This window comes from Aspergillus tanneri (assembly GCF_003426965.1).
Source record: "Aspergillus tanneri strain NIH1004 chromosome Unknown AapTan_4_pilon_pilon_pilon, whole genome shotgun sequence".
Lineage (NCBI taxonomy): Eukaryota > Fungi > Ascomycota > Eurotiomycetes > Eurotiales > Aspergillaceae > Aspergillus > Aspergillus tanneri.
The window spans coordinates 2,835,116-2,848,598 of NW_022984631.1; the positions used below are offsets into that span (position 1 = coordinate 2,835,116).

General features: G+C 50.8%; 6 protein-coding genes across 6 annotated transcripts; 2 read left to right on the forward strand and 4 right to left on the reverse strand.

Moving 5' to 3' along the window:
• Nucleotides 1-91: 91 nt before the first annotated feature.
• On the reverse strand, nt 92-1,828 carry ATNIH1004_006114 (alpha-keto acid decarboxylase family protein; the record flags this gene model as incomplete). The annotated part of the gene is made up of 1 exon (XM_033570750.1): nt 92-1,828. One exon carries the CDS (start codon nt 1,826-1,828, stop codon nt 92-94), a length of 1,737 nt encoding a protein of 578 aa, XP_033426782.1.
• A 282-nt stretch (nt 1,829-2,110) lies between these two features.
• Nucleotides 2,111-3,698, reverse strand: ATNIH1004_006115 (uncharacterized protein; the record flags this gene model as incomplete). The annotated part of the gene is made up of 3 exons (XM_033570751.1): nt 2,111-3,348; nt 3,407-3,573; nt 3,661-3,698. 3 exons carry the CDS (start codon nt 3,696-3,698, stop codon nt 2,111-2,113), a joined length of 1,443 nt encoding a protein of 480 aa, XP_033426783.1.
• Nucleotides 3,699-4,408: 710 nt separating this feature from the next.
• On the forward strand, nt 4,409-7,411 carry ERG26_2 (mitochondrial 37S ribosomal protein uS8m; the record flags this gene model as incomplete). Its single annotated transcript, XM_033570752.1, has 4 exons — nt 4,409-4,829; nt 5,505-6,010; nt 6,090-6,638; nt 7,310-7,411. 4 exons carry the CDS (start codon nt 4,409-4,411, stop codon nt 7,409-7,411), a joined length of 1,578 nt encoding a protein of 525 aa, XP_033426784.1.
• A 1,325-nt stretch (nt 7,412-8,736) lies between these two features.
• ATNIH1004_006117 (uncharacterized protein) lies at nt 8,737-9,798 on the forward strand (the record flags this gene model as incomplete). Its single annotated transcript, XM_033570753.1, has 2 exons — nt 8,737-8,798; nt 8,949-9,798. The coding sequence occupies 2 exons, from the start codon at nt 8,737-8,739 to the stop codon at nt 9,796-9,798; spliced, it is 912 nt and encodes a 303-aa protein (XP_033426785.1).
• A 1,279-nt stretch (nt 9,799-11,077) lies between these two features.
• ATNIH1004_006118 (uncharacterized protein) lies at nt 11,078-11,327 on the reverse strand (the record flags this gene model as incomplete). The annotated part of the gene is made up of 2 exons (XM_033570754.1): nt 11,078-11,081; nt 11,140-11,327. 2 exons carry the CDS (start codon nt 11,325-11,327, stop codon nt 11,078-11,080), a joined length of 192 nt encoding a protein of 63 aa, XP_033426786.1.
• Nucleotides 11,328-11,548: 221 nt separating this feature from the next.
• bna4 (kynurenine 3-monooxygenase) lies at nt 11,549-13,334 on the reverse strand (the record flags this gene model as incomplete). Its single annotated transcript, XM_033570755.1, has 3 exons — nt 11,549-12,739; nt 12,801-13,015; nt 13,214-13,334. The coding sequence occupies 3 exons, from the start codon at nt 13,332-13,334 to the stop codon at nt 11,549-11,551; spliced, it is 1,527 nt and encodes a 508-aa protein (XP_033426787.1).
• Between the last annotated feature and the right edge of the window lie 149 nt (nt 13,335-13,483).

Sequence of the window (13,483 nt, forward strand, 5' to 3'; positions counted from 1 at the left end):
ACTACATCTCTGCTGGCGACGAGTGTATCGGCATGAAATTGGGATGTCTATAAGCATCCACAGTAGGCATAAGAAAGAAAAAGAACTTGAATCACTTCCTTTCCTTCGCGATCTGGCTATTCATCAGCTGCAGCAACACTCCCTGCACATCTTCCCTTTCCATGAACACCTCGATGATTCTCAACCCCGTTCCACGCTGAATGCGCTCGTCCGCCAGTACTGTCTCCAATTCCTGATACGTTCTGGCGCTGAAGGTATTGGCAACCTGGTCCTCCCTGGCCCCAAAGAACCCGAGGGCCTGTTCATGTCTCCAGGACGCAACGTCATTATACGCCTGTTTTCGACCATGGATGGCCCGCTCAATAGTATACCCACTATTATTGATCACGAAAATGACAATATTGAGATTCTGGCTGATCATCGTGCTGATCTCCTGCACGGTCATCTGCAGACTGCCGTCCCCAATGAACAAGATTGCGCGGGTGTTATTATCCGTGTCCTTTTTCCTCTCTCGCTGCGCCAGCGCTGCCCCCAACGTCGCAGGGAGCATATACCCAATCGACAACCAAGTCACCGCACCGAACAGTCGCGTATCCGGCGGGAGACGGAATTCCCGTCCGCCGTGCGATGCCGTTCCCGTCTCCGTCAGGATGAGGTCCCCGGCGCGGAACAGCCTGTTCACAAACCGGTAGAAGGTTTTCTGCTCAATGAGACTGGCAGGGTCGATGGGGGTGGTCTTCTCCTCTTCTTCCACGATGGGTCGACTCAGACTCGGGATCTGTGGGATGCGACTCGAGTCTAGAGTTTGAAGCAGTCGTGAGAGAAACGAGCGCGGACTCTCGCGATACGTCCCAGTCCCGCAGACGTCAATGCGATCCGGCAGGAACGAAATCGTTACCGAGGGTCGGGGAATCGTCGTGAATGCTTGCGTATTGGTATCCGTGTAGTGAGGACCAAGAATGAGGATCAGATCCGCCGTCTCGAAATACGTCTTGTGTTCGGCGCTGCCTACCACCCCATGGTAATTCCCATACACGTTGGGCTGATCCTCATTGACCAGACTCTTCCCGAACACCGTCGTCCACGTCGGCCATCCTGTCGTTTGAATCAACTTCTCCGTCTGCTCGACGATCCCCAGCGGTCGACACTCCCCGTCCACGAGGATCATCGGCCGTTTCGCCGCATACATCCGCTGCAGGATCTGCTGCATCGGTTCCTGATCGCGACCGACCTCCGGATCCACGGGAAGTTCAATCGTTTTTGCCAACCCCGTCGCAGACACCTCCTCATCCACCATATCATCAGGGACCTCGATATATACGGGTCGTGAATGGACCATCGCCTGCTTTAACGCCCAGTCCACCTGCTCAGGAACAGTTCGCGGATCAACCAGATTCGTCTGCACCACCGTCACTTGCTGCGCCATGGTCGCGAACCGTCGATACTCCCCATCCGCCAGGGTGTGATGCATCAGGACGCGGGAATCCTGGAGTGACCGCGCCGGCGTACCGACGATATGCACCACCGCGGCCTTTTCCGCATACGCGCCGGCAATCCCATTGATAGCTGATAACTCGCCCACGCCGAACGTGGTGATCAGTGCCGATGCGCCTTTAATGCGTGCGTACCCGTCTGCTGCGTACGCGGCGTTCAACTCATTGCAGTTTCCAACCCAGTGGAGCCCAGACGGGGTCACGAAGTCCAGTAGACGGAGGTTGTAGTCGCCAGGTACGCCGAAGATGGATTCTATGCCTAGTTGTTGCAGTCGCGTGAAGAGGTAGTGTGCTACGGTGGTGGTGGATTTTATTTGCTGGGGGTGTTGAGTCATCGCGGTAGGTGTTTGGGCTTTAAAGTATATTTGATAGGTGTGGGTTGGTTGAGGATGAATGAGTACCAAGGATGAAGGGAGATTATATATGGACGGTCCGATCTATAAGCCGTCTATAGCCGGCTAACTAGATCGTGTGAAGCGCCGTCATTGGTCCGTGCTTCCTAGGGCTGACTCACGCCGAGCTCCGAGATTCTTATCAATGATGCAATTTAGCATCAATTATATTCATTCTGCTCGGGTCACAATATGAACAGCTTGGATAACAAAAGGAAACTGAAATCACAGCCTCTTCTCGAGCTTCTTCAAGAATCTATTCACCCCACTTTCAACCCGGTACGCCCGATCCTCGAGTTTCTGCGACCGTTGTCCGGGATTCTGCATCGCCTGTTGCGCATACTTCTGATGATGTGATGTCGCCTCCGCCTCCGTGGGTCGATACACCTGCCTGTGGATGTCGTATTCACTGTTTGTCGACTGCCTCGTCGATGCCGCATCGTATGAGAAATTCGAGTAACCGCCGATGGGCGGAGGCGAAGTCGGCTGCATCTGCGTAGGTGGACTGTACAGGCTCTGTGTTGCTCCATAGAGGTGCGCATTGGGGTCCTTGGGGGGTGGTGCGAAGGACATGGTTTGCACCGGGGCTGCATTGAAACCGCCCGCGGGGTACGAGGGGACGTACGATGGGACCCCGGCAGGGCTCTGGATAGAGGACCGCGAGGAGAAAGATGTCGAGTGAGTCAGTCCAGCGCTTGGAGGTGGAGATGCATAGCTCCCGGACATCGAGAAGGGAATCCCCTGCGTGGAAGGGGGTGGAGGAGGCGCAAAGTTCCCTTCCCCGGAGAGATGGGAGGGAGGTGCGTAAGGGACCCCGTCGTCGGCGGCCGCGGCGGCTGCGAGTCCGGTCCCCTCGGCGCCATCTATCGGAGGGGGTGTTTTCTCGCGGTGTCTGATCGGTTCCGGGGCAGCTGGTGCAGCAGGGTTGTATGGGAGAGGGGTAAACTCCGCCTGACCCCCCACAGCAGTCGATGACGGAGGCCCATTGAGTGGAGGGGGAGGAGGAAGGGTGCTGGGTCCTGTCATCGACTGGAAAGTGGGCACGGGGCTGGCGGTGGTCGCTTCAGACTGAGAGTTGCGCGTCTGCCCGTTCTGATAAGCAGGATCCGAAATTGCGACTTTCTCCAGCTGCTGCACGACCGTACTGGCGGCAGCAATTTGTGGCGGCGGTGGAAAAGAATGACGGTCAGTCTCGGCCTGTGATCGGGGCAGATAACGCTTGACCAAGTCGAGGAATTGATTCGCATCGTCTACTGTCCAGAAGTAGATATCCAGCGTATGAAGACGCAAGTGGTCGCTGCTGTCTTTGCGAGGGTCACCGCTCGGTAGTAGCCATTCGTAGCGATTAGCACCTGGCGGCGGGGGGAAGGATTCCTGACTCTGGGACTGTGTTTGTCCATCCACCGTCATTGTGCACAGCGTCGGAAACCTGGTGGAATGGCGAATGTGGACATTGTCGAGGGCTGGGAACTAGCTGGTCAACGGGTGGAACTGGAGTGCAATGCCCATAGCAAGACTGACCTCCATGGAATGAGTCCTGATCAGGCGTACCCGGATTATTAGCTACCTCGATCCGTGTTTTCTGCAGACTCGCATGGTGATAGAGGTAGAGATATGAACCCTTGTCAAACCGATGATGCAGAGGTCTAGGGCTTGGGGCCGTAAAATAATAATGAAGGTCGGCGAAACTGCACAGGGTCAGCCTAGTCTGACAAACCATCGCATCAAGAATCTCGCAGCGCCAAAGCACTCTGCGGGGTAGTCTGCATCCTCACACTGTCAGCACTCGTTCTTCACCCTGCACTGGGGGCATGATAACTATTGATTAAGACCCGATAGGAACGGGGTGTTGCGGAGGGGAAAAGAAATGTTCTGGGCTAGTGGGGACAGAAATCGGCATCCTGATATATATGGTCCTTCAAACGAAGGGAATTCAAGGACCGGCCTCTGAGACGCAGCGTCAAGACCCCGGCGGCTACGAGGGCGCCTGGAGATGCATAAATGGCCGGTGATTTGTTGACTAGCTGCAGTAGCTAGTAGGGAACTATTGGTCTTGAGGAAGCAAGAAAGTCACCATGAGGGCAAGATTTATATTCTTTCATATTCACAGATAATAATATTAGCTATGAGCATAGAAAACACATAGTCGATGAAGTTATATGTTTAACTGTAAATAAATGTACACAGTAAATAAAGAGTGGAAAGTGACTATATAGGATTATATAATCACGTCGGCGATTTGTTTGTCCGAAAATTTCTCATCGGAGTTTCCGCAAAGATCGGTTGTTTGGCCATTGACTGTGCAAATAATCGGACTGTCCTTGTGATGTGAATTGCGGAGTGTTCAATTGTCAAGGTATTTATTGGTCGCATAGCCCTCTGTCTCTATGGGGTTCTCTGAACTCAAGCTCGTACTGGTTGTGTACTAATGTCCTCTCCGTTCGCAGGCTTTGCATTATTTCTCTCGGTTTCGTCCCATTGACACTCTACGGCCCCCGTTGGGCCAGTCCCTGTATATCCAAAATGTCTCTCGTCAACCTTTCTCACGTCTGCTCGCACCTGAACAATGCCACAAAGGCTCGTCTTGGGCTTACGTCTATCCCGAATTCAAATCTACACCTGAAACTATGCCTTGCCCTCCAGGCCGGCGGCTACATCTCGTCTGTCGTTCGGGGAGGCCCGACTCCTCCCAGCCAACATATTCTCCTTGGCCACCCTACGGTCAATGATGAAGCTGCTGGCGTGGAGCCCGTTACCCAAAGCAACGTTGCGTCCAGGCGACTCTGGCTGGGGTTGAAATACTGGCAGAGCGAACCGGTTCTCGGAAAGATTTCCATGGTCAGCAAACCTAAACGGAGAATAACGATCGATGTGGAGGGCCTGCGAAAAGTAGTGCGTGGAGAGAAGAGTGGCTACGTGGAAGGGATTCGGTCGCCAGGAGAGAGTATGTATCTTTCCACAGATCGGGGCATCATGGAAGCACGAGAGTGTGTTGAGAAGAAAGTAGGAGGGATGGTCCTCTGTCGGATTCTGTAAAGGAACCTGGAGAAACAGAGCTTTTGTTTTATGGATGTCGTGGGCCTTGCATTGGAACTGGAGTTTGGTTAGTCGCAGTGTCTCATCCCATGTTTTGTATCTTTGATAATTGCGACTGTTGGGATGGATACCTTGTACAGTAACATAGGTCGATTTCATGTACCGCATTTTGTTTTACAATTCTTTTTTCATATATTATTTTATTCCTCACTCCCCTCGTCTTCTGAGAACAACACATGCCAGGGTGGACGATTCCCGAGCCTTGTGATCCTGACCTTCTCCGCCTCCACCTCGTCGGTACAACGACAACATCATCCCCCTGGGAACTTTACCTCAACAACCGAGGGGTTTGTTCAGCCAACGTGGACCACATAAAATTTTGTCTATTTGAATAATTATCATCTCACCTCTGACTAACACCACACGGACTGTCTGATCATACTCTTCTACCCCGGTTCATTTCATTAGGCTGGTCAGGCGCATCATACTACGTACTGCCAAACTAGATCATCCAGGGACACGTCTTACTGGGAGTGAAAATTAGGATAGAAGACCGGGAAAGAAGAGCTTACGTTTTACATAGACCCTCAATATCTCTGCATCATGAATGGAACCGGGGCGGTTCTGAAAAATGTCTTGCTGTCAGGTGGCAGTGGCTTCGTGGGTGCAGCCATCGCTAGAGCGCTTGTTGAGAAATACCCTGAATGTGCTCTTACTATCATAGATCTGAATCCGCCAGGGCCATCCCATGTTGTCCCGGAGGGCATACCTTTCATCCAGGTGGACATCACTAACTGGGGTGAAGTCAGCAAGGCAGTTCAGCAAGTCAAACCAGACATCGTCATTCACACGGCAGGGATTGTCCCACGCCTTAGTGAGAGGTTCGGCAGAAGGTTGGAAAGCCAGACCCGGAAAATCAACGTGGAGGGAACCCGGAACATGCTGGAGGCGGCGAAAAGGAGTGGAGTGAAGGGCTTCATTTACACAAGCACCTGTTGCGTAGTAATTGATCATATGGATATGCCGTATCCGAATATCGATGAGCGATGGCCGGCATTTTCCTCGTCTCTGATATATGGCGAATCAAAGGTTCAGACCCCATAAAGTCCATGATCGTTGTATTCATGAGGTAATTATGGATTAACTGATTGCCGTGACCATTTAATAGGCTGCTGCGGAGGCAATGGTCCTCAAAGAATCCAACGAGACAATGGCTACATGTTCTCTCCGGCCTTCCGTGCTCTGCGGGCCTGGCGATGACACGCTAGTACCCCCCATACATGCATGCATTGCCAAGGGCGAAACCCCTTTCATTATCGGGGATGGTCTCAACCTATGGGACGTCACTTATGTCGCCAACATTGCCGACGCCCATGTCCTGGCCGCTGAGAACCTTATGTCTTCGAGGACTGCTGCCGGTGAAGCCTTCTTCATTCAGAACAACGAACCAATTGCCTTTAGGGACTTCTGCCTAGCCATCTGGGCCCATTTCGGTCATACTCCACCCTTCGAAATCCGGATACCCCAGAGACTGGCCTATTTCGCAGGCTTGGTGTCGGAATGGTTGACCTGGCTTTTCGGAACAACCACCACGCTGAGCCGTGGAAGTGTGAAGGACGCATGCTCTGTCCGCTATGCTAGTGGAGAGAAGGCAAAGCAGATATTAGGATACGAAGCTCGTGTTGGAATTGAAGATGGTATCCGACTGAGCTGTGAGGTACGTGAATGCACAGGATTACCCAGTAACTGCCGAATCTTTCGAGGATCTACTCACCTGGGGTTCAAGGATTATGCCCGTCGCCTAGGAATTAAATTACCAGCTCAGAGGTACTCTAAGAAGGAGAAGTGAGTTCTATGTACACCATCTACATGGCCAGTGTAACCCTGTCATCAACCAAGAACGTGTCGTCTTGAACACCGCATGGCTAGAAGTATCAGCGGGTCACTCGTCTTTCCCATTTTCTCTTATTTGCTGAGTGGCGATACTTGGATGGTTATTGAATCACCGACGTCGGGATATCGAAATGGACGGAATCAACTCATGTCGCACACATTTTTTTCCCCCCTAGAAAAGCAAAGCCGAAGAAAATCGATCATTGGGCTATTGTTCATGGATGACCTGATTTTGCAGAATCCACTTCCTAAACTGTCCATACATAGGACGGAGGTTGGCCAATACAATGGCCTGCAGCTTGGGCAACAAGACATGCAGAAATGTGTATGCCCAACTGCCTCGAGAGGTATCAGAATCCCAATAAAACTAGCGAAGATCCATGCTCTCCACAGTAGAACCCCAATCGTAGGCCGCCATGGAGCCATGCCTGGCGCGTGCTCCGTATCCAAAATTGCTCCTATCCTCAGACATTGCTATAATATCGTATAGTATAGCCCGTCGTATGCTCTGTCATAATCGGGGACCTGCTTCTAGATGGGCCGGCGACCAACATCAGTTTGACTCTCGACGAAATGTCCACCATGGATGAGAAGTAGCATGTAACATACGTTGTCTCAAAAAAAAAAAAAAAAAAAAAAGGGAAGAAAAAGAAAAAGACGATGACAAGGTAAAAATAGATGAAAACAGGCATCGACTGGGCTGGTTCGATGCTTCCTGAGACCGACACTCTTAACCCGAACGGAATCTCCCGAGACGTCTTTGGTGGCCATCGCGAGAACTCAGAGTTCTTCCTTTTCTCATCCATACTCGCTGTCAACACAATCCCAAAACTCTCCATGCGATCTCATTGATGAATGATCTCTGATGGGGCCAAGCCCCGAATGACAATTTGTTGCGGTGCCTAGTGGATATGCATGCGCCCTGCTGGATCCTGACGGATGTTGCTGCCCAAACCCCCCATTATGCAGCCAGAATCCTCTGGCCTTTTGCTCCTTTTTCTCTTCTCCATTGTGCTGCTCTATCTCCCTTGTGGGCACGATCAGCATGCGGAGTCTGACGTTTCTCGGATCCTAGAGCACATCCACCGTCCATTTCCGGGCTCATCCTTGGGTTCCCTCTATGCATCTGGTTCAGCAGGTGACAGGTCCTTAGCGATGCTTATAAGATAAGTAGATGTTATTTACCATTGTGGTGCCGTCGCCGACGCCCTTGCTTAGACTCCTTCAGCTACCTGGTCCAAAGAGACTCAACAGAGACGACTCGACCTGAATTGATTGGGCATGGTATGAAGTTGACTCTGTCTTGCGTGGTATTCTACCGCTATATCCTCCGGGAAGCTTTGTGCCAGGCAGGAACGGCATCTTCTTTACCAGCACTCTGTACGCATTTACCGCTGGTGTGGAGTTCTTCATACCCTGTGCCTTTCGGTTCATGATTATTTGGGTTTAGTTTACGTTTTATCCTTGTACGGAGCACTCCTACCTTCGTGGGACCAGGAGAAGCCAGAACTTATCTTGTGCCCCAACGATTGGGCCTTAAGGTCCTTGTTTGCCTCGTTGTTATATTAAACCCGCAGCTTCCCACCCCCGGTGTGGCGTTTCCCAAGGACTAACCTAACCCGAGAGACCTTGGAACGGTTTCTTAAACTTTATATATGATTGCCATTGCCCCCATAAACATTTCTTCCCATACTTAGATATCTCATGTCGCCGGTTCTTCCACCTCAAACAATACCAATGTCTTCGGCCTTCAGCTATTTCTCCGGGACAACCTCCGGCAGCGGCTCTTACACGCACTCAATTGGCAGTGATTCGGATACATGGTCTCGTCATAGGTTAGCTCCATCGGACATATACCTCCTCCCCATCTATGGCGTTTTAGAGCTCTTTCCTGAGAGAAGCTCACCCATTATAGTGGTGTCATGTCGCAGCATCCAAAATTCTACGGGACTTCCAGCGACGCCCCCATGATCTATCACCCAAGGTATCTAACCATATTGTGGCGTGCCCCTACCATCCCACGGGGAAAAGATCATGTTTATGCTGAGATCTTCTTTATGGCTTTTCCCAGCGCAAAGCGACTGTCGCCTCACAGGGAATGTGTCCCTTTAGATACTCAAATTTCTGCCTCAAGGCCCTCGAAGCAAGTATCGCCTGATCATGATTTCCCTGTGTCCTACAATGACGTCCCGGTATCTGCACATCCCCCGGGTGGCGTAGTTGTCTCGTCGGCGGGCACCTTGCCACGTCCACCTGCTTTGTACCGCGAGTGGGATCATCCTGCACGTCTCCCCCCGCAGGCTCTTAGACCTGACTACGATTTGGGCAAGTTTGAGAATTCGGACTACCTGGTTGAAAGGAATGGTCGACGTGCCTCTGAAAAATTCAAGAGCAGTACGCGTTACCACTCACAAAGACGACCGTCCAACCGGGACGAATTTGATGGACCCCATCAATTGCTGGAAATCCCTTCCTCGCGCATCATCGCGGCGCAGGCCAGGGATCTGCCTCATCTTCCTACTAATCTTGATGTCTCAGAGCAAGATCGGATTTTGTCTGCGGTGAATGACCGATTGTCGCAGTGTGCGTTTGACTTTGTTGCAAAGTATCAATTTCCGATTCCCCTGGAACCGGACAAAAGACAGGTGAGGGTTCCCTCAGACCGTGAATGGACTGAGTGGGTGTATCTCCTAAAGAGACTGGCCACCAAGCGCCGCATCCCAGCCAGAGTGCTTTATAATGGCCAGATTAAGCAATTAGTTACGGTTCTGGAAAACTCCCTGGAAATGAGACATGCTGCCAAACATCAATCCAGGCCCATCAAGGATGACCGCAATGTACTTCAGCTCATTTCAGCTGGAACTCAGGTGGCAAAAATCCTGAAAGATGCCGATGCCATGGACTATTTGGACCGCCTTTATCTTGATACGGAGAAACGCATCCATGACCGACGCAGTCGTCGGGTGAAATTCGTCAGTCCTTGAATATGGTTTCCTTGAGTTTCACCCCCTTACAGATGTCCTCCCTGATATATGGCCGAATATTTTTGTTGTTCCAACAAGCCGGACCCTTTTGGAACCCATATGGTCTTGCGTGACTGTTGGCTTATTTTTCCCTTGTCCCTTGACAAGCTATCTTCAGGATGGACCCCTGGACCTTAGCGTGTTGCCCTTGGTTTACGCGGATTCCCTTCCGCCCGTATGGTTGGAATAGAAGCCTTGCTATGTTTTTCTTGGACCCCGACGGATTGAGAAATGGCCCAGTATTCCCGGTCTGGCGTCTAATACCCTGCACGCCCAAAGACACCCGGATGTGTCCTTTTCGGTTGACCTACATGGTTAGAGCGACACTGAGATCCAAATCCATGTTGGTAGCCGTGTAGTGTGCACCGTCGTGGCGTACTTACACGAATCATATTTTTAATATCCCTACGTTTTTATAGCTCCACTTATGTCTGAAGTCTGTTTTACTTGTCTTCCTGAACATTATTCATGCGTTTTCCATGTTTACTGTACTGTATCGGGACAGAAGAAGGCCCATATAGCACTTGCCTTTGTGTACGCCTGGTCCCAGATGCTCTAGATTTCCTGTTTTTGGTTTTTCTACTATTATTCCCTATTAATTTGTTTCCGTCTCTCTGTGTTACATATTTGGGAATTCCTTTGTATGGTGTTGGCTGCCTGTTTTTTTGGTTGACCAATTTGTCAAGGGACATGATCATGTGAATCCGATGTATGACCTTGGGATATTCTTGGAGATGTCTGGGAGGTGATCAGGTACGCGTGTCCCATGGGGTATGGACAACGGCGAAAAAAATTGGGTTGAACTGCGAGTATGCGCTACGTGGCTGTTAGTTAGGGGAAGAAGCGTTGGACTGGTAGCCATGTCTTCCGGTCCATTTCACCCTAGCCTATACTCGCCACATTTAGAGTCAGTTTACAAATATTGTGTCAGGCGAATATCACCAAAGGAAATGACAATCCTTGCCTGCGTCCCGGACCTTGTTAGATTGGTTGAGCACGAAGGGATCTGCTGACGCTGCATCATCACCAACAATCTAGGTAGAATCCGACGGGTGCGTATTTACACGATGATGTGTACATACATGCATCTCGACTAGAAGGCTAGTAAGTACTAATTGTGAGGTACTAGCTTTCTATACTTCATTGGACTATACTGGGCCTATGATATTTGGCATGAGACATCCATGAAGAGTGAAAACATTTAATAATTTCTATCATATTGAAAGTCAACAGAACTCTATTAACTATTTAAAAAGATTTTTGAGTAGCGTTACAGGTTTATAAAAGAGATATTGTGCATACAATGCGTGAAGCTCATAAGCCAGCTTCTTGAAATCCCTAGTAGACTGGCCTTCAGGATGGAGATTCGAGCATTCAACTATTGCCCACGCTATCTTTGCCTTGTCGTCCGATGCATTTTCGATGACGAATTCTTGGTATCTGCCCTCCATTACTCGCCACGGCCAGTCGTACGATGTTGCCCTGTCCATTTTTCTGACGAAGCCCTCTGGAAACTCCCATATCCACAGTGCTATAATGAATAACGTCTCTTCAGAGAGAAAACATATTCTATGATATACTACATTCTAACAGGGTTGGCTATACATGTATGAAACACTGTGCATAAAAAACAAAACAAAGAAAAATCCCCCCACCCCGTGCAAGAAACAGCAGCGAACTACACACAGTACTCTTTTCGGCCGAGATGTCACTATGATGACGCAGTATTCTGGAATATAAACCGTCCCAGTCGTTGCAGAGAGCTCCGTAGCATGGTCAATGGTGTGAAGCGACCAGGATCCTTCCATGCTAAAATCCCAACAACCGCTGCGGTCGAGGTAAGTACAGTGATGAGACCATAGCTCAAGATTCTGCCCTGTCTGTGGACGGCCTGGATGACATCAGAATACCGCTGGTTGCTGAAACTGACCCGGGAGTATTGTGTTTGCCAGCCCAAGCTGGGGGTATGGCGATCCAGGGACTCCTCAATCGACTTGCGCAGTTTATACAGCGGCGAATTGACGCCCCAACGCATCTCTATGTAATTCTGTTTGGAGAGATCGTTGATGGCGTGGGTATCTGCAGAGCGCTGGTCCGTGTATGCCTGGAAGGCAGCTTGGCGGGATCGGTTACGAGACTTGAGGGTTGCATCTGGATCATATGCGCCGTGATGGTCGAGAAATTCGAATAGGATTCGAATGTCCTCCAGGCCGGCATTCAGACCTTGGCCGTAGAAGGGGAGCACGGCATGTGCCGCATCTCCTACAATGACCACGCTGGAGCCATAATGATGAGGCTTACATTTAATGCTGATCAAGGGTAAGTGGGGGTTGACGGTGAATTGTTCGTGCAGCGCCTCGGGGGTAATCAAGTTAGGGGAGACCCCGGGGAAGTGGATGTCGAAGAATTCAAGTAAACTTTCCGAGGAGTCTGTCAACTGTTCAAAGTGGGAGGCAGGGGCGAAGAGCGTGCATATGAATGATTTGTCGGCCGACGGCAGCGCGATGAACATGAACTCCTTCCCGGGCCAGATATGCAGATGGTTAGGGGAGATGCGGAAATCGCCGGTACCGGTGGGTGGGATGCGGAATTCACACCATAGGGTGTCGATGTATTCCTGCTGGTAGTCTACGCGAGCAAACTTCATCATGTGGTACCTCGATGCCGAATGAGCGCCATCTGCCCCAATCAGATAGTCGAATTCCACTTCGATTTCGGGCACACGGTTGCCAGAACCTGACGGAGGTGTTTCTCCGGGGACTCGACGTTCAAACCATGCCTTGTTGGTGCGGAAGTCAGCGCCCGTCAACTTGTGATTGAAGAATAGCTTGACGTTTGGCGTGCGTTCTAATTCATCGAGGAGTGCGTTGTTCAGAGTTCCTCGGTCCACTGAATTGATGGCCTAAGATGAATCCTGTCAGTCATGGATTTTACCCCGGAAAAGAGACGACAGGAAGACTTACCCGGCCATGGACATCGTATTGCTGCGAAACTTCCCAAAGTTGCCCATTATCTCTGCCATGGATCATCCGGCCATGCATCGGAATTGCTTGCTGGAGGACATTCTGGATTAATTCGGCGCGATTTGATTGCCGCATGGCCATGATACCACGCTCGGAGAGTGCGAGATTGATGGACTTGGTAAAGTTTAATGGGATAGTAGCAGGGTCACGAAGGTCTATTAATCAGTCTGCAGTGTGAGTAGAGCTCAACAGAGAGATTCAGAGCACAACGACGAAGCAATATCGGGACAGTCCAGAGGAAGTCCGGGAGCTCGGCTGACAAGCGTGATAGAGGAAATAGGCGTAAGCCTGATCGTCGTACACCAGGTACAGACAGAGAGTTCAAGGTATATAGTGAGCCAGAAGAGACTTACCCCCCCGCAACTCGTACAGTTCGACATCTTCGCCTCTGCTGGCTGCATAGAGAGCCGCCAGAGATCCAACTGGTCCTGCTCCGACGATCACTACTTTCTGTTTTCTCGAATTCTGTGCCATGATGAGTGTGACCCAGGCAAGATCTTGCCCTTTGTCTCGGATATCAATGGCAATGAAAAACGATTTCTATTCATTCATGTTGCGTCACCAGAGCAGCCCCACGGTGGGCCGATTTCGGCTAGCGTCTTCGATCCGGACCGCGGCGGACG